General features: G+C 43.4%; 1 protein-coding gene across 13 annotated transcripts in view; it reads left to right on the top strand.

Moving 5' to 3' along the window:
- PTPRT (protein tyrosine phosphatase, receptor type T) overlaps window positions 1-27,251 on the top strand; it is a 443,814-nt gene that overhangs the window by 312,527 nt on the left and 104,036 nt on the right. For all 13 annotated transcript variants that reach the window (XM_027693979.1, XM_027693977.1, XM_027693980.1 and 10 more), the window contains exons 10-11: window positions 16,374-16,575; window positions 19,964-20,066. In XM_027693979.1, the coding sequence (XP_027549780.1) occupies window positions 16,374-16,575; window positions 19,964-20,066 (305 nt within the window). The remainder of the gene's footprint in view (window positions 1-16,373; window positions 16,576-19,963; window positions 20,067-27,251) is intronic.

Genomic DNA, 27,251 nt, shown 5'->3' with positions numbered 1-27,251 from the left:
GCCCTGGGGAGCCTGGTCAGTGCCCCCCCACCATTTCTTGGAGAAATACTGTTATTTATCACCAGTGCTGTGCCCACCTGGTCCCACTGGTACTCCAGCCAAATTCTGGAATTAGCAGCCCATGTCACTGTCCCACTGTAACTCCAGCTGTAGCGAATCTGGCACTGATGGATATTAAGTATTTAGTTTAGGAAATGTCGGTGTGTGCACGTGGGTGCCCCAGGGATGCTCTCAGACTGTTGTAATTTCTGTAGCATCACAATTTGTCTGGGTTTATCACTGAAGATTCAGTCTAGGTTTGAGAAACACCAAACCTGGAAGACTTGAGCAGCTTCCCCATGAAGCAACAGGCTTCCCTTGGCAAATGGTTGGGATGTAGAAAACACCCATGTTTTTAGGACTGAGACCTGCACTCAAACGTTCCCTGTGGTAACCTGACCTCCAGGGAATAGTTCAGGTTTGCTCTCTGTTTCCCAGGGCTCAGAGCTGTGCACCAAAGGCACCACATGTTTCCTGTAAGGACAAAATACACTGACTGGGGGTCCCAGGAGCCAGAGGACAATGAGGTTTCATTAGGGACAGAGGGGATAAGAATGACCAGAACTGTGATAGATTAAAAGAGGGAAGAGGCTTCTCTTGAAGTGCCAAAATATTGAGTTGTGTCAGTGCAAAGGTTCATGAGCAACTGGTTTTATCTTGCTAAAGGAGTGACTGGAGAGCAGCACTGAGAGCTCTGCACCCACCAGGCTCTGTGTGTGTGTGTGTATGAGCAAAACAGATCAAAACACACTTATAGGCTGCTGCGTCTTTCAGCAACATCTTTCATGCAAATTGTGGCTTTTTTTCAATAAATTACCCTTAATTTGAATCAATAAAAAAATCTGCCTTTCCATTACCGTATGATGACTCTCTCTGGCTCCCCAGTGAATTCATAAATCTGTTTCATGTTCAAGCCTCCAAATTACTTTGATAAGAAACAAGGCAAAGCAGTATAAACTAAGTTTTCTGCGTGACTTTTCAGGGCCAGGTGTCTGCACTCTAATTTGCCACATTTTGATGCTCCCCTGCTTGTGCTTTAGATGTGGGAGCCTAAGCTGAGTCTCATTCAAATTCATATTCTTGTTATTGCTATTCAGAGTCTGAATACTTGTTGGTGAAAAGCTCCAATGCTACAGTAAGTCCAGGAGCAGCTGCTAAGTCTATTTAAATTATACTTTGTAGCAAGCTCAAAATGTCAATAAAGGATCTTTTTTTCCTCTTATAAAATGCCCTGATATTTTTTCAGGGGCTAAGTTTAGCCAGCAGCCACCTGAGGGTATTTTATTTACCTTTTAGGTCTGGGTAAACAGAATATTTCTACACTTCTCATTTGAAACCTATTGCCATCTTCAACTGATTTACCAGATTTGGAGAACTCATATTAGGGGTCTGTAAAATTTGAAGTCAGGCTAGAAGAGCCTGGCACAAAATACTTTATTCACAGCTTTGATATGTCCAATAACAAGCAATTATTTTCATGTTCTTTGAGGCTGAACCACCCTAGGCTTTGAGGTTGAAACCATGAATCACTTGAGACAATCAGAAAATACAGGCTTGCACTGATCAAGGGCCTTTTTTGTTGAAATTACAGCTCAAGCTTGACCACAAATAGACATCCCTTTTTTAATGCTGGCTTTTAGATTTTTGAAGTCTGTATTGTGGGTCCTGCAGGAATAGATACATCCTCTACCCGTTTTGGTTGGTGGAAACCCCTGCACTACTTCCTTCCCCTGGAATATTTTTTATGCAGGTGCAAACCACTGCACAGCAAATTTAACTATCCTGGCTGGCTTGTTTTTCTTAGTCACCTTTAAAATTGCCTGCAGAGTGTCAGACATCCAGAGGGGAAAAAATAAAATAAATAAATGGTGTTAAGGTTTGGAAAGTGTGTCCTAGATGGATGAAGGGGAATGTGGCATTACAATGATTTGCTGCATGAATCACTGTGACTAAGTGTCCTTTACATACTTGCCTGGGGTTGCAAAAGTCTGGATTCAGAGCCTGAGGGGGCTCTTCTGCCTTTTGTTCCCACTGCCCTGCTGCAGTCACTGCAGTGTGGGAGGCAGGATCAGGGTTACAGTGATTGGAGAGATGGGGCAGTGTGGGAGAGAGTGCTAAAAGTGTCATAAAGAGGGAGGAAATATTTTCTTCCTCATCAGAGAAAATGTCCAGGGTTTCTTGTTCTGTGGCCCTCTAATTGTGCTTTATAATTGAAACCTAATGAAGTACATTTTGGACAGCGCCCGAGCCTTTCAGGCTTGGTTTTATTCTGTGATTCCCAGCATGCAAAGCCTAAGTCTACATCTGCAGCAATTAACCTCGTTCACCCCCTCACCATGGCACCTTAAAAGCTCTGGGCTCGCTCTGGTTGCTCATCAAGGCGCTGCTGCTCTGCCTCTGCCACCTACTCCATCCCCGTGCCCAGGGCTGGCAGGGATGTGCTGTTGGCACCATGGCTTTCCCTGGCACTGTGTGACAGGAGAAAACCTGTTTTCTTCTACTTGTGCCCCCTCAAAACACTTCAGGAGTTGTGGGGGGGCAGGGAGGGAATGGAGGTGGTTGCACCAAAAAGGGCAGACTTGGTGCATGTTCCATGTGGTACTCATGGACACGAGGAAAGATCCTCACCGAGGTGCAGGGCTCAGATGAGGTATGGTACAACTCAAAAGAGTTGAGGTTTTTATAGATATTCAGCTCCTTATCTATAAAGCAGAGGTGGAGCCAGTCAGACCAGTCTGACAGCTCACTGCTTGATTTTACAGCTCATTAGTGAAAGGGAAGACGAAGCAGAGCAAGATTATCCTAAAAGGGGAGTTGCAATAATAAATTGGACTATTTTAAACTTTGTCTTTTGAGGCTCTTAACTCTAATGCCTTTTAATGCCATTTAAAGCAATTCAGAGTATCCTTGGAGCATCACAAGGAATTTGGAGTGCAGTGGAATGAAGTCTCCTTGGAATATTGCTGCTGCTGTGGGCAGCAAAGAAAAGGAGGTTGAACCAATATAATGGATTATCCAATGAACACAATTTATGGTTGACTATATTCCTGCAGATGAAGTAACAGGAAAATCCAATAGACTATTAAAAAAGGGAACAGACAAGTATCTTTTTTTTACTCCTGTGTGAGACAGAAGGGCATGGAAATGCAATGATGTACAGCAAGTGTATAATGCCAAGAGTTTTGCAAAACATTTTTTAAGGTGCAGTTGATATGTTTTCATGTTGATTGGAAGTTGATTACAGGACCATAAAGCCAGAATTGGAGTTGAGAGGTATCTAAAGATCTTAACAGTTCACTTTTCATTCATGAGGTCTCCACACTGTGCCTTCGGAAAACAAAATAATACGGCCAGGAAAAAAAACCCCATTGCAATGTAAAATGGACCAGAATGCACATAATACAGTTATTTTTGTGCTAGTCAGTGTTTGAGTGAATGCCTGTATTTTCTCAAATTGAATCAAACCCAGAAATCAATGTAGCATGGGGAGAAAGGTCTGAAGCTGAGTTTGGTTTGTCCTTGTGTGAACACAATGAATCAGCCTCTGCTCTGTGTGCTGTGTGAGACCTTTGCTGATGTGGGTCCCTGAGTTGCCCATTTGGAAGTGTATCCCACTTATTTGACCACTAGTTATATTTAAAGACAGATGGATCTCAGTGTTTGTGAAATCAAGCTGCTTTTGCATTTGTTCTGCTCAAGTTTCTCACTGGAGGCACCACTTTGTGCAGAGATGAGCAGAGACTCCACCAGCTTCCAATATTCCCTGGGTCAGAAACTTGGAGTGGGTGAGTGAGATAACAGCACTCAGGACAGCCAGGATGTGATGTATGGGATGGGAAGAGAAGGATTTGAACACTGTATGATGGTTTTTCTGTTCCCAGTCTGGTGGGATGCAGAGACACAAAGAATAGAAGCATTTCTGCCCAGAGAAAGCAGCTACAAACAGAACATCACACAAGGTGCTGGGTCATGGTGTATTTTTTCCCCTCCAGTCTTTTTTTTAGAGGCCAAGAGGCTCGTAGGCACTGGGTTTTTAGGCTTTGTCCTCTGAACAACCTGTCTGGCCACTTCTTTCCAGTGTCCTGTGCCCAGGCTGAGTGAGGTGCCTCTACTGATCCTGCAAAACTGGAATGTTGCTTTAGCTTCTGACTTTTGAATACATTTTCTGTACTCAGGTTCCTGTGTGTTTTCCCCCTCTACAAAGAGTGTTTAGTTGTTCAATGAGGTGTAGTTCACTTTGAGCTAATGGATAGCTCAGGGACACCTTTGTGTGGGAACTCACTTTAAAGAAAAAAAACAAAAAGGAACATTCTTTGGTTGGAATTTTTAACTTGCTTTATGCACTGTGGATTTTACAGCCTCTGGCTTCTGTGAAAATATAGTTCAGGTGAATAAACCAGAAAACTTACTGTGGCAAACCTGATTGGAGATGACCTCCTCTACAATAGTAATGGGATTTTATTCATGTAGCACCTAATGTGTCTGCAAAACTCTCTCCCAAGTATTTACTCTAAAGCAGTTATGTCCTGAGGAACAAAGGATGTTGTTTTTCCAAGGTGATGGGAGGATTTCCAGATGCCTTCTGACTCTGGGTTCTCCCCAAGACATTAGAAAATCAGGTCCAGGATTTATTCAAGAGGAATCCATCAGCAGTGCCTTTATTCAGAAGTTGTAACCAGTGCACAAAGGAAAGGCCTCTGGGTGTGAGCACTGGGAAATCTTTTAAAGGCTCTGTTATATCAGGCACAAGATTCATTCTTTATGATGGAATATTTTGATGAGAGGGAAAAGCATGTGCCACGTGCCCCTGAGTGAGAGAGGGAGCAGGAACTTTCCAGCAAGGGTGGGAAGAAGGAGGATGTTCTGTGAGAATTAGGAGTTCATGGGTTTAGGGGAATTGAATGGCTTTTTCCTGTGAAAACACAGAATAAATCCTTTAAGTTTTAGGTGATGTAAAACATATCTAGTTGAGATGTAGAAGAGAAAGATTCAGATAGATTTTTGGGACTGGGGCAGTGGCTGTTCACCCCTCAGACTTGGCTTCTGTGCTGCTCAGAGGTGGGGTTTGGGGTTCTCTACCTGTACCTGTTCTCCCCTTCTCCATGTCCCCAGATCCACCCCCATGGAAGGACCTGGATCCTTCCCCTTTATCCCACTGTTCCAGCAGGAACAGTGAACTCTGCAAATCCCAGCTGAGCAATATTCATGAGGACTTCAACCTTGTCTACCTTTGCAGAGCTACTCAGGAAAATATGTTCCATCTTGCTATAAATACCAATACTCAAGACAGCATCTGAATCACTAAATTCCAAGCGAATATTTTGCATATAAACATTTATTTTCTTCACTCTGTTACCTGGCTCAAAGCTGACCATTTTTCTGTGAGAATGTTGCAGGAGCAACTTGGCTTTTTTGCTGGCTGAAGCAGTTCAGGTGGATTTATTTGCTATTACTTAGAGCATTAAAACAAGGTTTTGTACATTGGCTTCAGGAGGAATTTCTTGCCCCTCTTATTTATGGCAGGAGTGCATTAGTGGGGGGGCTGGGTTGGCTTCCCTTCTTTTTTTTAAGGTTGAGTTAGACTTGCAGCAGTTTTCAAAATCTTTATAACTGGACAACCTGTATTTTTGGGAATTATGCTGGAAGAAAGGCTGAAGGTATTAATTTTAAAAAATAGGAAAATGGGTTTGAAAATTACACAGCCTATTTTCATCCTTCCCTTACTCCATACAGCTGGTTTTTTATCTTCCTGGTGAGAAAAATCCAAAGTTGGGACAACTTGATGGTGTAACTTGGGAGACAGCTGTAAAACTGCTCTCAGAGATATTGTTTTAACACACAAAGCCAAAAAATATTATTCATGGTATTTAGGGTTTGAGATGTTTTCAGTTCTGCCCTAAGTCTGAAAATTGGAAGATCCAGGCCAAAAAGAAAGGACCAAAAAAAATCAAAATAGAAAAGTAAAGTTTGATTTAGGGATGTTTGTGTGAAAGAGGAAAGATAGGCCAAACATTGTATCAAAAGGATGTGCTAGTGAGTTCTCATCCTCAGTCCTCTGCAATCCCTTCACTGAAGAAGAATTTTAAATTTTTTGTGTGAATGTTCATAGGTTGATCTTGGGATAAGAAAGGAGCTCAGAACTTGATTCAATTATCCTCTGCTTTTGAGATGAGAATGTAGAAATGCACTTAAGATTCCCTTGGCAGAAGAGGAAGTAAATGTGTGTGAGAGGTTTGCTGGGCTCAGAATATTGGCTTGGGTGCTTCCAGCTGGTGTTCCTGTACAAAGTGTTCCTCCTGCTGTCAGTCCCTTGCTGGTGGGTATTCAGGTGTGCAGCCAGGCTTCTTATGGGGTTTGTGGATTAAGAATATGAAGACCTTTGTGAGACTTTCACATGGCCTGGTTTGGGGATTAAGTTCTGATCTGACCAGTCTGTGCTGGTTTTGCTTCTGTGTTGGTCCCCTTCAGTCTGTGGCAGGGTTGATCACTTTGACAGAACCACAGAATGGTTTGGGTTGGAAGGGAATGTGAAGATCATCTCATTCCACCCCCTGCCATGGGCAGGGACACCTTCCACCATCTCAAGTTGCTTCAAGCCCCGTCCAACCTGGCCTTGGACACTTCCAGGGATGGGGCAGCCACAGCTTCTCTGGGCAACCTGTGCCAGGCCCTCCCCACCCTCACAGGGAGGAATTTTTTCTAACATCTAAATCTACCCTCCTTCAGCTTAAAACCATTCCCCCTTGTCCTGTCATAGTAAAAAAAGGTAATCTGTGGGAGCTGGGAATGTGTGCCTTGAATCTGCTCATCCAACACCTTTTCTCCCTCCACCCTCTACGTGATAACCTGTTTCAGTAAATTGCTGAAAAAAGTGTGTGCTTTGGTTTGCCTTTTCCACTGGTTATTGTTTCTAACTGGTGAAGCCAGGGTGTTTCCCAGCATCCCTGTGTGGTTCAGAGGTTGATTCCCACGTGCCTCCGTTTCCATCACATCCTGCAGGCAGGGCAGGCGGGATGTTTGCTAAGAACTGCACTCCTGCCTTCGGGAGCCTGCACCCAGAGAGGTTTGTTTGCTTGTAATCCCTGTAGGTATCAGGTTGATCTGACCATATTGGAAGAGGTCACCTCAAGCAATCACGGGCCAACCTGGAGAAGAGAAGGCTCCGGGGAGAGCTTAGAGCACTTTCCAGTGCCCAAAGTGGCTCCAAGGGAGCTGGAGAGGGACTTTGGTCAATGGCATGGAGTGACAGGACAAGGGGGAATGGCTTTAAACTGCCAGAGACCAGGTTTAGGTTGGATATTAGGAAGAAATCCTTCCCTGGGAGGGTGGTGAGGCCCTGGCACAGGTTGCCCAGAGAAGCTGTGGCTGCCCCATCCCTGGAAGTGTCCATGGCCAGGTTGGACAGGGCTTGGAGCAACATGGGATGATGGAAGATGTCCTTGCCCGTGGCAGGGGGTGGAACTGGATGAGCTTTAAAGTGCTTTTCAACCCAAACTATTCTGGGATTCTTTGAATGCAGTCACTGATATAGCCCTCCTTCAAAATCACATTGAACAACAGCCAGGAGGGATCGTGCCTCTCTCCTGTTCTCTTCAAGAAAACAAGAAACTCTGATAATATATGTGAAAAAGATGGGATTCCTTATGTTCTTCACGTCTTATCTTTCACACCCAAGTGAGACTTGTGCTGGAATGTGAAGATGGAGGTGAGCTAGACAAAATATTTGCCTGCTTTGATGCAAAAACACAGATCGGAGTCCTCCACCTCCGACACTCTTGGCTTTGAACTTGAAATCAAATGTATAGCCCACATCCCAGCCCCTGGTTGTTTATGATTTGCACTCTTTGCTACCAGGAACTGGAAGTGGCAAGTGTTACCACGCAGTCATGCTGTAAACAGGAGTGGGGACAGTGCCAGTCTCCATGTGGCTGGGAACCTGCAGTGGCATCTTTATTGCAGGAGGAGAATCTCTGTAGCTGCTTACAATTATACAAAACAACAGTTATGTTTCACCTTTGGAAAGCAAACAGAAAGATCTTTGGTTGTCTGCTGGGACTGTGGTTTGCCAAGATTAAATGTAGAATTAATGGCAGAAAGTAAAGATTTCTGCAGGAAAGGCAGTGTAACAAAAGCCTGGGCTCTGTCTCATAGATCTGGACCCGATTTTTGCTGTTGGGTTCAGCTGACAGTGACTTTGTAACTCACTCCCTGTATTGCATCAGCTTCTTAAAGCATCAGTAGCTGTCCATGCAGTGGTGTTTTACCGTGGAAGCGTCATTCTGAGAGTGACCTCAAGCAAGAGGCTGTGGGGAAGAAGAATTGATCTTCATTCTTCAGTAAGGTTCAGGCTGGGGAAGGTTTTGGCTTGTCAGGTTTGAATTCAGAAGTGTTAATTGTCCTTATCCAGCTAAAGACCTGGTGCTAAGAGATGTCACTGAAGAGGAGGGGGCAATTAAACCTTCCTCCTCAGCCTGGTGAGCAGTGACTGGGGAGAAGCCAGATCACACTCACTGGTGGTGCTGGGCTGATTTGTGTAAGGAATGTCTTTATAATTTCAAAAGCATATTGTGAATCCTCTTGCTGTCAGGTTCAGCTAGAAGGTAGGAAGAGAAAGATGTGGTTGGGAATAGCTCTTTACAGAATCCAGAATGACCTCTGGAGATCATCCAGTCCAAGGCAGGGTCACCTACAGCAGGTTACACACAAACACGTCCAGGTGGGTTTGGAATGTCTCCAGAGAGGAAGGCTCCAGAACCTGCCTTGGCAGCTGTTCCAGTGCTCTGCCACCCTCCATGGAAAGAAGTTCTTCCTCACGCTGAGTTGCAGCTTCATGTGCTTTAGTTTATGGCCATAACTCCTTGTCTTGTCCTTGGGCACCTCTGAAAAGAGTCTGGCACCATCCTCTCGGCATCCACCTCTGAGATACTTGAGTGTATTGAGGAGATCCCCTCTCAGTTTTCTCAGTCTTCTCTTCCTTGCTGTTCTTTACATTGAAATCTGAAGCTGCTTTTGTTGTTAGGTATCTTATGAACAATATACACTGCAATTCAGAAAGATGTGTTTTGGAAACTCACTATTCACTATGTGAGAATAAATCCATATGTAGGAAGGACTAAGGAGAAGCCTTGCAAAATTTCTGGAGGGTCAGTGGTGCCTGAAATGGTAGCAAGTGAGGTGTTCAGTAGAAAACCTTCACCTTGTACACCCTCTGGACATGCTGAATTCTAAATAAAACATTTCCAGCAGACACCACGAGCCACAGCTGCTTTTCTTCCATCATAAAAACCTGGTCTAGTGGAAGGTGTCCCTGCCCGTGGCAGGGGTTGGAATGAGATGATGTTTAAGGTCCCTTCCTACCCGAACCATTGTGTGATTCTATGATAAAAGTAATTTTCCTGGTTAACTCACATTGCATTTGGCATCTTAACACCTGGCTGGAGGAACACTGCTTCCTTGAGGCAGCAACCAGGGAAATGAATGGATATGTTTGGATAAGTTTGAGTTCAAGGATATTTCTGTCAGACTTGAGCGCGTCAGTTGATTTGTGTTTATTTTTGAGATGCGGGGGGAAAATGAAGTTTTCCTGTAGGCTTTATTAAAGCATGGAGTGGAATATGTCAGGCAAGATTTAAAACGAAATAGCCTATTGTTTCCCGAGGTGTTTTCAATCAGGAAGCCTTGCAGTTGGTTTCCCCTCCCCTCCATCTGCAGTGCTGAAGCCTGTGAAACACATCCAGTGCTCTCTGTGACACCTGACTCCCTTATCTCTGCACTCCTAGGAATTGCATAATGTTTTCCAGCCCTGGAAAATCACGCTTTGCCCGTGACAAAATTCTTTCTCATCTGTTTGTGAAGTTCTGTTATGAATTTGAAGTGAGTGGTGTAGGAAAGCACAAAGGGGAAGTATCTGTTTGCCTGCAGGTGCTGGGCAGGCAGGACCCCGACCTGGCTCTCACAGGGATGCTCTGCTTTGCAGTTGGGTGTGAGTGCACTGGTGCTGGGCTCCAGGCAGCTCAATACTGAGCTTTTCTAAAGCTGTACTAAGGAGGGTTTAAACACCACTAAGTCAGGCTCATAAGCAACTGAGTCTGGCTGGCTCTCTTCTGGTTAAATACGAGTAACTCTGATTCCAGAGAGGATTTTGCAGTTGGGAAGTAGCAATGTCTCTCTAGTGAAGTGGTTTTCAAAATGAGAGTCACAGAATCACAGAAGGGTTTGGGTTGGAAGGGACCTTAAAACCCATCTCATTCCACCCCCTGCCATGGGCAGGGACACCTTCCACTAGCCCAGGTTGCTTCAAGCCCTGTCCAACCTGTCCTTGGGCACTTCCAGGGATCCAGGGGCAGCCACAGCTTCTCTGGGCAACCTGTGCCAGGGTCTCCCTACCATTATAGTAAAGAATTTCTTCATAATGTCTGGTCTAAGTCATTCCCCTTTGTCACAGCACTCCCTGCCTTTGTGAAAAGTCCCTGTCTAGGGGATGCCACTTTAAAAAAGAAAGGAATTAAAGCTGGGAATGGTCTGCAGTTTTCATTTTCTGGGGTGTCAGTGGCTTTATTTTGTTATTTCAGTGGGTTTGGTACCAGCCCTTTCTGTCAGCTGAGTCAGGGCAGCTGGTGGGGACATGGTGACAGGACACAGTCCCCGGGGCAGGGGAGGCTGAGCCCAGCCCTGGTGTGGGAGTGACTCCAGCTCATGGGCTGTTCTGGTCACACAGGGTGGTGCCTCCTCCTCCTCTCCTGCTCGCTGAGCAGCCCTGGAGGAGCTGACATCTGTGACAGTCCCTAGGGATCCTTATTCCCAGTGCACCCACCTCCCCGTGCCCCTCTGTGCAGCAGGATATGACAAGAACCAACAGATAAAAAAGGTCTTGCTTCACAAGACAGGAGTGAGTTCAAAAAGCAGTAAGAAGTCAGGAAAAGCTGCCTTTTCTTCTGGCTCAGTAAAGGGAGAGACAGTAGTCAGGGTGTCCTGCAGACCCCACTCCCGACCTTGGCAGAGTCCTGCAAACAGTGGCTGTGTCATGTTCCTCCTTCTGACTCCTCTCTTGTCCATAGCAAGAGATTTTTTTCAGTCTTGAGTCACTAGTAGGTGAAAAAGGGGGCAAAATACCATTTTAGATACATAGATAAATAGATAGATAGATAGATAGATAGATAGATAGATAGATGGATGGATGCATGCGTGCATGGATGGATGTGGCAGGTACTTGTCATCTCCAAAGCACCCCTGAGTATTAGGGGTTGTGTGAGGGTGTGGAGAGACAGGATGGGCTGTTTTATGAAGACAGGAACATAAAACGTCAGTGGAAATGTAGGGGAATAATGTAATGGATTTATAGGTTTCAAATGCCTTCCCCAAACTGCTCTGCAGGCTGTCACTAAAATGGAAAATAGATATAAGGTTGTATAATGTATCCACAAAGTAGTGTGTGATTTAACAGCAGCTCTTACCATTTGCATTGGAACAGGCTGCAATTGCTAAAATCAGAGGGGAAGCTTAAAGTCCTGATGGTTGATGGTGGATATGGTTGTAAAGAGCAAAATTCTACTTGCTGGGGTTGATTAATTCTATATGGCAAAAGATATAAGATGAAGTGCTCTGCATACTGGGATCAACTGCTGTGGGAAGAAATACAGGAGCATATCTTTTTTTTTTGCCTTGACTGGCAAGCTCTCAATCCTGAGACACTGGGGTTTGCTGCCCTCAGTTTTAGGGTTCTGAACACACCAAATCCTGACAGCTCTGTTCCCCCTCAGTGTGAAAGCTCACTGGAATGCATCGAATGTGTGGGAAGGCTAAGTGGATATATCAGCTGTGGTTTGAGTGGAATATTCTGTTTTGTTAATTTATTTACTTAAGAGGATTAAGGAGAATCTGAACAGCCATCCAAGGTTCCCAAAGGATTTTAGTAGTGGAGGGGAAGAAGGGCCATTTCAGTGAAGTGATGAGATCTTTATCACAGTTTGTTCTTGTATTAAGCTTGTGGCCTTGTGATTGTGCCATAATATGTCCTTCCTAAGGAACTCCTAAAACCAAAGTGTAATTTATCACGTTGCTTGATGGTCCATTTCACTGTTTAATTACCACATTTTTAACAATACGAACCCTCTTTTTGTATAGGGATCCTTTTAACCTCTAATTTTCAACCACACCTGCTGATAATTTTATTTCAAAAAGCACAGGACAAAGCCCTCTCTTCCCCCTCTGTGCAAAGAAGGAGTAAAATTCACCAGACTTGTGTGGTTGCAAGAAATCCTCTGGGGTTTTGGAAAACCCAAGTGGGTTAAGGGGGGATTATTTTTGTTATTTTTTTAATTATGTGTTTTCTTCTGAAGAAACATTTGCGGTGGAAAATAACCTTGTGCTTCCTAGTTTAGTTAATTCCTCTGCTGTGATCTCTCCCTTCCCCGTGAAAGTTTTATAAGCCCTTGTAAGAGAAGTTTTGCAGACAATGACAGTTAGCAAAGCATTCCCATCTCCCTGGAAAATTGTGTTAAATTGGGCTCTGTGAAGGAGAGAGGAGCTGTGCTCATGCTCTCAATATTATATCTACATCCATGTGGTGGTTAACACAGCTCAGTGATTTCAAGGAGTTAATATTCCAAGGTTTAAAATGGGTGAAAAACAGAAAGAAGGATGGAATAAGAGGAGATGCCTCTGGTTAGTGGGGCACTGGCATAGGTTGGATGCTGTATCACATATTTATATAGATGTATAAAGGATTTAAATAATTAAGATCCAGCAGTGAACTCACTAACAATCCCATTTCTTACAGTGATCTGTTCTTATTTGATTCCCCATAGTCTATCACAGCAATTATATATCACTGAACACCTGGAAATTAAACATATAAAGCCTTTTTTTGATAACTTCCTGTAGACTTGAACTTGTACTGTTGACTTGGTTTACGTTTTACACGGAATTTGGACTCATGTAGACAAATTTTGCACAGGGATTTGAATCCTCTGTGCTCCTCCTGAGTGTGTGATTCCTGTCCAGCTGGGAGGCTCCTGGGCTCAGTGTTCTGTCCCTCCTGTGCTGGTGGGAATGTGCCTGTTCTTTATCCTTCCGAGTTCCTTCACCATCTGACTTTCTGATTTCTCCAAATTTGCTTCTCTCTTTGTTTCAGTTTGAGAAGTGTTTCATTAACTCCGTGAAGGAGATTCCAAGGAAGATTTAGCATTTATTAATATGTATTTCTTTGCCTGGTTTTGCTGTGTTTGGAACCACTGTAGTGTTGACCACTAAAACCTTTCCTTGGGATCATCAAGTTCCGCTGGAGCCAATATGTAAAACTCTCCATTCCATATGTAAATATGGGACAGACATTCCAGTTTGCAGAGGAAAGGCAACTTTCCACTTAAGACAGCGCCTGGTGTGCAGGAGATAACAGGAGGGTGGTTAAAAAACATAGAGTTTCAGTCCTGTGAGAAATTTCCTCATCTTTGTATTTGCATTTATTCTACATCAGAGTGCAAATAAATATTTTCAATATTTCCAGTCAGAATTATATTCTTAAATATATTTCTGAGTATTTTCCTGTTTGTTTTCTTTGTAGGTTTTTATTAATGTAATTTAAATTATTAATATTATTTCTTTTTTTTTTTCCCCAGAAAGCACAAGTATTAGATGACATGGCTTGTCTTTAAAATAGATTTTTTTATTATAATTTAGAACAGTTGCTTTCTAGCGATTGAGTCATCTCATTTTTTTAGATTAGAATCTCTTGTTTGTTTTGTAATGAAATGCTTTGACACTTGGAACAAGAAATTAAGATAAATACTCAGCATAGGAACCACAAGAGCAGGTGGTCTTGTTCCAGGAAAGTATTTCTTCTCCAGACGTGTTTTTGTGCTTTTATAAATGACTCCAGAGTTTGAAATTTCCATGGTTTCTTCTTGAAAATTTTTCACTCTCTAATTCCCCGCAGTTTCCTTTGCTTCAGAAAATTTAGTTTAAATCAGTTAAGAGGAGTGGCAATTTCTTAGTGTCTTCCTTTCAGCTGGTTGTAATTTGGTGCAGGATACACTTACACGTGAAAAAGAACATATAAGTGATGTATTGCAGCATCTTTATTTCTATAGGAGAAATCTCCTGGCACAGGGACGTGGATTCACACAGATCCATACTGAGTGATATCGTGATCCATCATGAGTAGCTCAAATACTCCAGTGAGGAAGTACCACTGACTGGAGGTGATGGTGGCACACTGTGAGTTCTGCAGAGCTGGCTGGGGAGCCTGAGGCTGGCAGAGCATGGATTTGTGCTGGGGCAGGAGGGAGCAGCCATCCCCCACTGCAGGAGATGCTGCTGGCAAGGGCAGCTGGGATGCAGCTGAAGTGGCAGCTGCTGCAGCTCAGCTGGGAGGCCCGTGGAGGGATAGACTGAGACAGAGCTCTCAGATGTTAATCCACACTCAGGGTAGCATTAATATCGAAGAAACAGCAGGTATCTCACTTGGCAGAGAGAAATGGTCATGATTTTCCCTGAGCTGGGAGAGGGTTTACCTCCTTTTCCAGGTGGAGGGCTCTGTGTTCAGGGCAGCTTCAGCTGCTTCACCCGGGGCTTTGCTGCTCGACCATCAGCACTCAGCAAGCACAGAAATTCAGTCCCTCAACCACAGAAATGTGTCACAAATGGCATTGTGGAGACTCCCAGCTCATGGTGGTCATGACAAGGGTCATCACAGAGATGGGCCATGGGCTCTCCTGGCAGTGGCTGTGTGTGCTTTCCTCCCCACTTCAGCCCCTCTTGAGGGAGGCAAAGAAGAGCTCGAGGCTGACTGCTGAGAGCAAGAACTGGTCACTGTATTTCTTACAGTGATCTGTTCTTATTTGATTCCCCATAGTCTATCACAGCAATTATATATCACTGAACACCTTGAAATTAAACATATAAAGCCTTTTTTGATAGCTTCCTGTAGACTTGAACCTGTACTTGACTTGGTTTACATTTTACACAGAATTTGGACTCATGTAGCCAAATTTTGCACAACTGATCAGGGATTTGAATCATCCTCCTGAGTATGTGATTCCTGTCCAGCTGAAGGCTCCTGGGCTCAGTGTTCTGTCCCTCCTGTGCTGGTGGGAATGTGCCTGTTCTTTATCCTTCCGAGTTCCTTCAGCATCTGACTGTGCTGGCACCATCAGTCTCTTATTTATCCCGTTATTATTAAAACCTCCCTTTTTTAAACATTGGATATTTATTTTTCCTGAAAATGCAACATTTTCCTCCTGTCACCAGACAAGCAACTTGAAAATTTTCAAAGGCTCTTTCAAGCAAAGCTGGGAATTAGATTCTTGTGGAGACCTTCATAAAAAATTGAAGACTTCATGTATTAACATACATTGATTTATTCATAGTGTTTCATTACAAATAAGTGAGGATCCCATAATATCAGGAAAGGTTAGGAGAGCAGCAGAGCACAGTGTATTATATTGACAGCTCTACTGAAACCGAGCTGCCTTTGGATTGAATTTGGAAGGCAGGCAAGGAGTTGGCTGGTAAATAAGTCATGAGTTCTGCTTGCAAGTGCCTGTATATCCAGAGGGTTTCCATGGGTGGGATGATGGAGCTGGAGCAGGATTTCAAAGGTGTGTTTGCAGTGTGGATTCCTCTCAAGGTGTGCTGGCACCAGCTACAGGTGTATTCCTGACACCTCTCCAGGTCCAGAACCCTCCTGGCTTATTCTTTCAGGTGTAAACCACGTGTAAATCTGCACTCCAAGGCTCAGAATGAGGGGAGGGAAAGGATGTCAGTGGCTGGCTTACAAAGGAGAAGAGAAAGGCTTTTGTCTAAAGACTTGGTGATATTTATTTCATTTAAATGTACAGTTTCATTTCAGCGTGTTCTCTCAGCACAGGAAAAGACTTTCAAAGCCTTTGTTGCTGCCATTGTTTTCAGCTGCCTTATGAGAAGATGATTTGCCAAAAGAAAATGTGCTGAAGATGATTTTCCAAAGGAAAATGTATCCATGTTTGCACCGAGGGTTTTTAGATGCTGTGGGGGATTGTGTGGGAAATTCTCCTGGTAATTGTGCTGGTCGTGCTGTGTGCTCTGATTTGACTACAGAAGTTCTGAGATTTGGAACAAAAAAGAGTTCATTACATCTTTTGTTGTAGATCAGCCCATGCTGATGTTTGAGTGGAGAGAACAGATTAGTTTTTCCCTAAGTGAAATTGCCATGTTGGGATGCAGATACAGAGCCGCTCACCAGAGATACTGAAATTATCCCTGTCCTTGTGTTTTCAACGTCTGATTTCAAGAGATGGCAAACAGGGGAGCAAAAATAGGCCCCTTATCACCTTCCTTTCCTTGTTCTTCATTTGCAGATTACATACAAGGCCGTTGGGTCCCTGGATCCCAGTGCTGACCTGTCCAGCCAAAGGGGGAAAGTCTTCAAGCTGAGGAATGAGACCCACCACCTGTTTGTAGGATTATACCCAGGGACCACATATTCCTTCACCATCAAAGCCAGCACAGTCAAGGGCTTTGGGCCACCCATCACCACTCGGATTGCAACTAAAATTTCAGGTACTGCTTTGAAGAAATAAAAAAAAAAACTACTTTCCAGTGCTTTGTTCTTTAGATCTAAAGCTGATGCATAAACCAATAAAAAATATTCAGCTCAGTGTCTCTCCCAATTTCATAGGGCAGATTTTTAAACCTGTGTTTGATCTGGTAACAAATGCAGTGGTTAATTTGTGGGTATCTTAAATAGCCATGAATGTCTTTGTGGAGCGTTTTAAATGAGAATCATCATTAGTTGTACAAATGAACTACCTCTATAATAATTATTGTCAGCATTATCTGCCTGGATGGGGAAGCTCCTTCAGTAATGTGGTTTTTATTTTCAGAATGCACCAAGATGGATGTAATGAAGTAATGGAATTAATAGTGCAAAGAGACTAAAAATAAAGGAGGAAAGCTGTTTTCATTGGGGTTTTTATGAGTAAGAGCAGAGGGAGGGCTCGAGGTAGGCAGACAAGAATATGAAAGGCACTAAAATAAGGAGGCATTGCAAAGAGAACTTGTGAAAAAACAAAAGAGGAGACTTATGCTAGTTATCAAAAAAGGGATGGTAGAGGTGATATTGGGCAGATATATGTAGATTTTAATTTTAACATGTAGTTGATAGCACTAAAACAGCTTTTCTAACAGAGAGAAGCACTGGCTTTTTTTTTAACTACCTTAACTGGTTTTTTTCAGTAAAGCCAAAATAAACATTTGGGCAGGACACTTGGAATGCTTGAAATTAGGGCTGAGTGCTGTAGGAAGGAGGGCACAACAGCATGTGTTTTCCACTGCCCTTTTTCAAAATTGGTTAATAAAAGCAAATTGTGAGCAGTAAGTGACAGGGTAAACTTGAAGGAAGTAAAATGCATCCCTTTCTTCTGCTGGCCATCTGCAGGGTTTGAACCCTTAACATTTAGTCCAAAAGCCCTAAACCACTTGAAGTAAAGCCATTAAGTGTCCAAAAAGCTCCACAGACTGTTGGGGTTTGTGCAGCCCTGCTGTGAAGGGACAGCACGGTGTGCACTCTGTTCCTTTGTGACCAGAGAAGTAAAATAGCTCAACAATGATAGTGCTTTTCCCCTCTGATTCTCTTTCTTTGAATTTTATTATTCCATGAGTGCTCAAGTTGTGTTGGAAGCCTGCATGACTACTACCTGTATGTATGCACACTTGGTTTATTGTCTTTTTTTCCTGCCACCTTTGAAATACCTGGTTCACAATAGCTGGGTGCAAACTCCATGCAAGCATTAGGACAGTCTCTGACATTGGATTGTCTCATTGCCTGGTCAAGTTTGTGACATTTGCATTTTCCAAGTAATTTGGAAATGACTGTTCAACTTGCTCTAAAAGGCAGTCTCCAGGTTATTGGGGAGAAGAAGGATTTTTGCACTGACTGGAATGTCCTTGTAAGTCTGTATGTGTTTGAAAACGAAAAGACATCTGTGCTGTAGCAATGTGTGAGCATATTTGTTTCTATGGGTGGACACATTTGTTTACATCTCAATCCCAACTGAATAGCAGAATTCCTCAGGACTTTTCTTTGGGCAGGAAAACAGGCATTCCTCTGATGAGCAGGGCTTGCTGTTTTGGAGACATCTCTGCCAAATGTGGTTTGAGTGAGGTGCTACACACCTGTTTTGTGTGGAGCACAAAAGAAAACTACTGTATCTTATTCTGCTGTCCTGTGACTAACACAGACCAGGATCACTGGATTATTTATACTTCATACCCTTAGCTGGACCTGGCAAGAACTGGGGGTGGTCAGCCTGGAGAAGGCCTCGGGGTGACCTTATTGTGGCCTTCCAGTGCCTAAAGGGGCTCCAAGAGAGCTGGAGAGGGACTTTGGACAAGGATCTGGAGTACCAGGACAAAAGGGAATGGCATCCCACTGCCAGAGGGCAGGGTTAGATGGGATATTGGGAAGGAATTCTTCATTGTGAGGGTGATGAGCCCCTGGCACAGGTTGCCCAGAGAAGCTGTGGCTGCCCCTGGATCCCTGGAAGTGTCCAAGACCAGGTTGGATGGGGCTTGGAGCAACCTGGGCTAGTGGAAGGTGTCCCTGCCCATGGCAGGGGGTTGAAACAAAGGATCTTTGAGTTCCCTTCCAACCCAAATCAGTCTGTGATCTCCAGCATCTGCAGTGATCTCTGGTATAGAAGACCACTGGTGATATGTGTCTTCTTTAAATGTCTCACTGCTTCCCCTTGATGCAGAGCACCTTATTTCAGAGAAATCCTCCTGAAGGAGTTGGCATTCATTCTTCCCTGGCTTATTGACAGGGAAGTCAGTAGCTGAGCTGATAATAGCAGCCCCATTCTTGACAGTTTTCAGGCATTTAGATAAAAATCCTGATTGTAAACAGGATTACAGTGGAAATCACCATGAGAGGATTAAATATGGGATCCCCCACAGTGCAGCCTGCCCTTGTGAGTTACAGGTGAACTATTTGTGTGAATTCTTCTGTTTGCTTTGTACTTTAAAGATATTTGAACCAAACTTGCTTCTTTGGAACAGACTTGATACTGCTCTGACTTTGTGATCTGTTCAGTTCTTACACAGTAAAATTTGTCCCAAATAGATGAATTTGTCCCAAATAGATAAATTTGTCCCAAATAGGAAGGAAAAAGTAATAAGTAAAATATATTTCCTGAGGAAAACTTCTACTTTCATGGAATGATCCTAAGAGAAGATAACAAAGCAGAAGTAGAAACTAAAGTTTGGCTGAGTGTGAATATTCCTTGGGTTTCTGTATTGCTTTGGAAAACATGGCAGGGAAGGGATGGGGATGCCATGGCTGGGAACTGCCTGAGGGCAGCCCTGGAATCTGTGCAGCTGCCTGTTGAGTCAGCATCACTAAAGCACTGGGGTAAAATGTCGTGGGTTTGGGTGCAAAAATAACCTGGCTAATCTGTGCTGCTCTCTTTTCATCTTTTGTGCTCCATAACACACCCTCCAGCTAATCAAGGGGACACAACTTAAGTCTCTGTATTAAGAACTCTTAAGATGTGAGAAGGCTAATCCACTGACCAGCAAAGATTCAGGATTCCTGAGTGCTTTCCTCAGCTCTGCCACTGACTCACTCACCTTGAGTGGGTTTTTTTTTGTCGTGTCCATTTTTCTTTCTTCCCCTATAAAATGGAAGGAATGATCCCACCTCAAAGCATTACTAAATCTTAAAAATTCAAGGCAGGATTTTCAAAGCCAACTTGAACATCCGGGGGGGGCCAATTCCCATTTAATTTGAAGAGAAAAAGAGTGTCCAAATATTTAAGCAGTTTTGATAACTCTGGTCGTAACACCGGGGAGTATTTTGATATTTCATTTGAGAAATGTGAAATGGTCTCCAAGAAGTGTTAACATAAGTGAGTGAGTGGTGTGTTCCTAACGTGTCCCTGCTCTGCTGCAGCGCCGTCGATGCCGGAGTACGACACGGACTCGCCCCTGAACGAGACCGACACCACCATCACCGTGATGCTGAAGCCTGCCCAGTCCCGGGGAGCACCTGTCAGGTGGGTGTTTTGTCTTCTCTCTTCACAGCTCCCCCCCCTCTCCTTCCTCCCCAGGCTTCCCTCACGCCTCTCTCGTTCTCCTCTGATAATGGAGCTGCTGAAAGCCAGCGCTGACTAAAAGGCCAACTCGGCTGTTGATTCTGCCTTTCACAGTCTCCTTTTATAAATGCCTCAGCCTCCTTGCCTCCTGCTGTTAACCTCCAGGAAGGATTGCTGCTGGCACTGTGCAGGGTTATTACCCTCTCAGCAGCACTTCAGATGCCTCTGCAGCGCTGGAGCACAGCAGGACATGGAGCTGGGTACCGAGTGGTGCTGTGGGAAGGTGGAGGAGGCTCCAGGTCTTCATCCTGCCCTCTCTTCCATGGTGAACAAGGCCTGCTTGTAACTACTGTAGGAATGCCTGAACTGTCTTCAGTGCTTGCAGATGCATTTGTGCAGTTTCTGGGTCTGACCTCACTTCTCACATACATAATCCAGCTGGGCTGGTTGTACAGTGAAGGAATGAATCTGGTGCAGAGAAAAGGAGTTGTGATTTAGTGAGGCTTTGCTAGTGTGGGTAAGCAGGTCCTGCTGACAGAGCAGGAGATTTACAGAATTACACAACCACGGAATCATTTAAGTTGGGAAAGCTTTGACCAATCACCACCTTGTAAACTAGACCAGAGCACTGAGTGCCACGTCCCATTGTTCCTTGGACACCTTCAGGGATGGAGACTCCACAGCCTCCCTGGGCAGCCTGGTCCAGTGCTTGACAACCCTTTCTATGAAGAAATTCTTCCTGATGTCCAACCTGAGCATCCCCTGCTGCAACTTGAGACCATTTCCTCTTGTCTATCTCTTGTTTTCTGGGAGCAGAGCCTGACCCCCCCCCCCAGCTCCCCCCTCCTGTCAGGGAGTTGCAGAGCCAGAAGGTCCCCCCTGAGCCTCCTTTTCTCCAGTCTGAGCCCCCCCAGCTCCCTCAGCAGCTTCTGGTGCTCCAGCCCCTTCCCCAGCTCTGTTCCCTTCTCTGGACTCTGTCCAGCCTCTCGATGTCTTTCTCACAGTGAGGAGCCCAGAACTGGACTCAGCACTCAAGGTGCAGCCTCACCAGTGCCCAGTACAGGGGTGCAGTCACTTCCCTGCTCATCTGGGGGCAGGGAGCTGCCCAGGAACCTGTGGATTAGAAAAAACATTTCTGGCTGACTCTGAGCTGGGCCCTGCTCTTAATGATGAGATGCTGGACTGGGACACTCCACTGCAGGTCACTCCCTGACTGTGGGAACATGGCTTAGAGGTCTGTGCTTCGTCGCTCTCTTCCATCGGGGTGAATTTGTACATGGAGAAAGACACCAGCACAGATTAGCAAAGTTCCCTTCTGAGCTGGCACTGCCTTATCTGTCAGTGGCAAAAGTGCCAGTTGGCCATTCATCCTTCCCCTCATCCTGCCACTCCTCCTGCCAGGCTTCTCAGCTGAGAGCAGCAACTAGAATCACTTAGAAGAACAGTGGGTCCTGCTTTGCAGTGGTATCCAGCAGGTATCCATTACCTCCCTGTGGGATCTTCAGGCTTTTACCTCCAGTTTTCACAAGAGACCTTGGAAGCTTTTTCCATGCCTGGTATTTTAAAAACCTCTTCTTCCTTCTTTGCAAGTGACCTGGGCTTCTGTGCCTCGCTGACAGGTTCTTAGTGCTTTTGAAGGATGTATTCAGGAGCAAATTGCTCAGAGGTAAACTGCTGGATTTAATGAAATATCCTGCATGGCTTGGTGGTCCAGCCTATGTCACAGCTTTCCCCCAAATTGCATTGACAGGCTCAGGAAAAAAGTCTGCTCTTTAAGACTTGCACCATCCATTCTCTAGTTTTCCTGAGTAATGTATTTCAAAGTTTCCCTTTCAATCTCTGGTACTCCATATGAGCAAATTTAGGAGCCTATTTTCTGAGTCCTTTAGGGATGTTTTTCTGCTGGAAAAGAGCAGTAAAATCACACAGCTCTGTTTTGTTTTATTTCTTTATATGGGGGAACATTCCTGTATCTCGTTTTACCACCTGCTGTCTTAACAGTGTTGCTATTTTGTCTTTTTATTGAAAAGTCTTGTGATTTTTCTCAAAGTCGATTTACTGCAGTTTAACTGCATTCAGTGAATAATGCCTTTGCCAGCAAATGCATCTGTATGTAAAATTGGTAGAGATTTTTTATAAATATTCACTCTGGTTTCTTTAATTGCATCGTAGCCCATTATACACATGTTTGCAGAGAGGGCAATATTTACATGCCACATCTAAGTGATAAAATTATTTCCTATTATGAGTCCATTTTATTGACTTACAGATGTGTGAATGGAAACCAGAACAGGCAGGGAGAGAAAAGGGGAGGGGGAATTTTAGCTTTTTATTAAATATGACAGCCTGAGAATGTGGCAGTACCTTCCTCTGTGTAACCATCCAGACTGTTCCTAGTCTGGCCTTGACAAATCCAGTTATTCCAACCTTTGATTTTCCCAACCTATTCCCTTTTCTTCCAGTCTGTTCTGCACACTCCCATTTGTGAGATTCTCTCAAAATACCTATGCAGAAGCAGGTAACATTCCCTCAGAGTAGGGAATGTCAACAGCACCCAGCACATTGCAGGAATAACACGTGAATAACATACTGTGAACTTTTTGGGACACTCTTAATTACACAAGAGTGAGGTGGTGGTTTATCCTCTTCAATGTTTTGTATTGTATTCAAGCTGAGCTCAAATATATCTTTTATGTTTTTGCCTGGTCAGTTGTTCTGCCTTTTGGTTGTACATGGTTTATTTCTCTTTCACAAGTGTGGTATTTTCCAGTCATGTCTATTAAACATGATAAAAAAAATGTGCTTTAAAAGCCTGCTACAAACTTAAGTGGCTTAGAGCCCCTCAAGGATGTGATGCCATCCTGTGCTCAGGCACTGAAGGCATTAAGACAAACAGAGATTTAGGACAATGTCTGAGCAATCTCTGTTGTGGGGCTGATGAGTTGGAGTGATGTAGGGGTGTGACTCCAAGGTAGTATCTGTACATAAGATAGTTAAGTAACTTTTTCTTGAGTTATTTCTTTCTGCTGTAGCACAGAGATGGAGCATAGTCTGCAGGAACGTTTTTAGGGTAATACTGTAGGATATTTAAAATAAGATTCATTGTATTTTCCATTGATTTGAAAAGCAGGCACACCAACTCCAAAGTCACTTTCAGCATTAAGACATTTCTGATGTTCCCCAGTGCTCGTGATAAATAATTTAAATGTGGTTGTTTATAAAAGTAACGACCGTGAACTCAGCATTGTTAATGATCTATGGGTAACACTGAAGACACTTTCATATGAACTAATAGCATTAATATAAACTTAGATATTCTTTGATCTCTTTTGTCCCATTGCCAAAAGAGAGGTGAAGCCTCAGCAAGCACCTCCCTTGTGGCACAGGCGTTGCATTGGTGCCTTTATTTTTTGTGGTATAACCCACAGAGCTTGACTCCACACTGCCCTTTAAAAATAACTTTTAGGTGTTCTTAGATCAATCTAAACCCCGTGAATGGTGCTGTGATTGATATGCTGAAGGCTGACATTCATCTATAATGCATTCACAAGAGGAAGGAAGAATGCAAGTGTTCTCAATCTTTACTCCTCAGCTCTTTCCTGAAAATCTCCAATGTGATTTTGAGGATATTTCTGCCTTTGAATGTGTTATTGTCAGGAGGGCTGAGTCAGTCCTGCATAGATTATTCACATATGACATCTTTAGACCTCTATTTGAGGCTTTATATCCCACTCACTGCTTGGAAATACCACTGTGAGGGGTTTTATCCACACCACTCGTCCACTGGGCTGGTTTTTGGGTGTTGGGTATTTGAAAGTCCATCTGGTTTATTAACACACCGTTGCTTCTGTCAATCTACCTATACTGCTGTTATGGAGAAAATCAAATTTCCAGAGCAGGTATTAGTTTTGAGGATTTCAGAGTTGGCATAAATGCTGCCCACAGGTGTGATTGCCGTGCCCATACCCTGCTCTGAGTGTTGGAGGACACTGTAGGAGGACATTAGAGAACAACCTGTAATTATATTTTGGGGGGTTTCAGACAACAGAGAACTTTTTTGTTGGAAAAAGATGGATTTAATCTCCTTATCTTCCTGCAGTTCTCATAGATGTGTCAGTAAATAATCTGTGGTGTTCTTTTGTGTGCTGCCAGCACCCAGGTACAGGACAGTCCTTAGGCACCTGATCCTTGCACTGTGTAATATAACTGGAATTATATTACAGTATAATTGTATGTTATATACAGTATATACATATTATATACAGCATAATTATAAAACAGTTTGGAACAATCTTGTTTGACCTTTGCTCTTGCCTTTCTGCAGATATTTTTTTTTGGGTTGGGGACAATATGTATATTTTATATTTTTTTATATATATATATATATATTTGCAGTCTAAGTATCATGTGTAAATGATCCTGGAGAAATATATTCAGGTAAGATCATTTATTGTGAATGAGTGCAATGGTCAGATACTTGCAATCATTTTTGTGAGGAAGGATGGCTTATTTTATTGATGTACATCTGAAAGGAATGAAGTAAATCTAAATAAGAGAATGGAGATTAAAGATTTAAAATATATTTAGAAGTACTAGGGCGAAGGTCAAATAAATATTTTCATATCAACACTCAGCCAGAAGGAGAATAAATTTATATGGACTGAGCCTCATGTACTCTTAAGTATCAACATCTGAGTCTTAGTCTTCTAAGCATGAAATAAAGGTAATTTTTGGTGTCCACGATGTTGAACATATCAAGAGAAAACATCTGTAGTGTTATTTAACAGAACACATAAGAACAATGTTTTTTTCTGGTTTTATGCTCAAGCTATTCTCTCAGGAAACAATCTTGTAGGATGTGTTTGTACCTAAGTATTCCTACATTCTGTAACAAATGAAAATTTCCTGTGATGGAGGGCAGTGGTTTTGCTTCCATTTTATGTTGGAGAACTGAGATTTTTACTAGCTAACACTTGCCTTTCATTTCTATCTGCAACAAAGCAGAAATTGAGAACATGTGGAGCCACAGGCTATAAATTTAATCTCCAGATAATTCCTTCTTCTTTTTTTTTTTGGTGATTTTGGCCATCATCTTTTTATCCTCAGTTACTTTTCCTGCATCCCTCTCACTGGCATCCTTAGTCTGATTTTGCTTTTCCTGCACAGTAGTTCTTTCCATCCTTACAAAAGAGTGGTTTGCAGGCCTAGTGACCTCGATTCCGTGGGGAGAAACTCTAAATTCACAATATTTGCTGAGGTTTCTGTTCTGTTTTGGAGCTGGGGGCTTTGGTGTATAGATCTCCATCACTGTACAGGGAGCAGTGCTGTTCAGCTCACTGCTTTGCAGCCTCTCAGTGGAATCACATGAGCTTGCCTCAGGCATTTATGCTGATAATTAATTCATTAATGCCACGAAAAGGGTGGCAATTGCTTGTTCTTAAAACTCCCACGCAGCATACCTTGTGTTCCAAAATAAAGACTGGAGTCAAGGAGCAAGCAAAACAATAAAAAGGGGTTTAATGCTGAAATTGTCTTGCCTGATGCTGAAAGTTGGATTGCCTTGACAGGCATCTTCTTAGTACCTGGAAAATCAAATTCCTGGCCTGCCTTTTCTAAGCTCACATTCAGATGTCTGCGTCACATGAGTGGGTTGATTGAATACAGGGCAAAATAGTCGTCACATTAGATCTTTTAATTTTGTTGCATTTAATGAGGAATGAGATTATCAATCTAGGCTCCTGATATTATAAGCCTAATTATCTGTATTAATTAACATCTCCTATAATATACCTCAGGGATATTGTTCTGAAATCATTCAAGCTGGGTTTCTCTTGCCTGGCATTCTGCCTTCAGTTTAGCTCAGGGTTTGAAGGTAAATGAGAGAGTTTCTTTCTTCTTAAAGATAAACCAGATCTGCTTTTCCTTTAACCATGTGCAAATGTGAGAGAACGAAAATGACAACGAGAAAGAATGAAAATGAGAATTTGGGTAGAATAATGGCAGCTGTGAGGACCAGCATGATGTTTGTTACACCAAAAAAAGAACAGAATAGGGTTGCACAGGAAGCACTCACAGGTTTGACCTCACTGATGTGTCCAAACTCTGGTGAGTTTGGCCAGAGCCCCACAGTCCTGAGGCTGCCCTTCCATTTCAGCTGGAGTTGTCAAGCTGTGGTATTAAATGGAGTCCTAGAATGGTTTGGGTTGGAAGGGACCTTAAACACCATCTCATTTCAACCCCCTGCCATGGGCAGGGACACCTTCCACTAGCCCAGGTTGCTCCAAGCCCCGTCCAACCTGTCCTTGGACACTTCCAGGGATCATCCATAATGACTTCAGTAGGACTTGAAATTATTCTGAATATTAGAAGTGCTTTGCCTGTTGTGTCAGGAGATACAGGGATGCATCAGGATGCAGGTTGACAACCATAAGTTTCAGGAAGGAATATTTATAGTCTTTCATGTACCACAGCATAATTTATGGAATGGGGGTTCCAAGGTTTTCTTAGTTCCCCCAAGGAGTCAGGTGTTAGTCCTAAAAAGTGAGGATAAAGGGCATTTGGAGTCAGTTGTTTCATCTGGTACAGGAAATGCATTTTCTTACTGGAACAGAAAACTGTTCAGCTGAGAACTGTGTCCCTTGAAAAGTCACAGAACTGCCTTTGGCCATTTATCAGCCATCAGAAGCACAGCTGATCTGGGAGCCTGGGTGACCTGCTGTGGCTGTGACCATTCCACAGAGAGCTTTGGCAGTGGACAGAAATGGGAGAGGAAAGCCATAAAATCTGAGTATGTTTTCATGATAATACTTTAACAATCAAATTACACATGCAGCCAATTCTTTTGTGTCAAGCAGCATTTTATTAGTACTACAGTGAGGCTTTTTGCTAACACTTTTTATGTGTGGCTGGAGGATACTTGAGTGGGGGAAGGAATATTTTTGCATAAATCTTTTGTGCTGACCATGTAAACTGTCAGATTTAATTCCAGCAATCAAAAGGTTAATGAAGTCTGAACTTTAAGCTGAGATCCACAAATTGATGGCCATTTTCTCACATCGAGCTGTCACCCAGTAAGATGAGGGAGCAGGAGAAAATACCCACAGTTCCCAATTTGAGGGGTTTTTTTCCCCAAGACATTTCTTTTCT

This window comes from Neopelma chrysocephalum, unplaced genomic scaffold (genome assembly GCF_003984885.1).
Source record: "Neopelma chrysocephalum unplaced genomic scaffold, ASM398488v2 Primary Assembly neopelma1_94, whole genome shotgun sequence".
NCBI classification, from domain to species: Eukaryota; Metazoa; Chordata; class Aves; order Passeriformes; family Pipridae; genus Neopelma; species Neopelma chrysocephalum.
The sequence above is the reverse complement of the archived record's forward strand: the minus strand, read 5'-3'. Positions and strand labels throughout refer to the sequence as shown.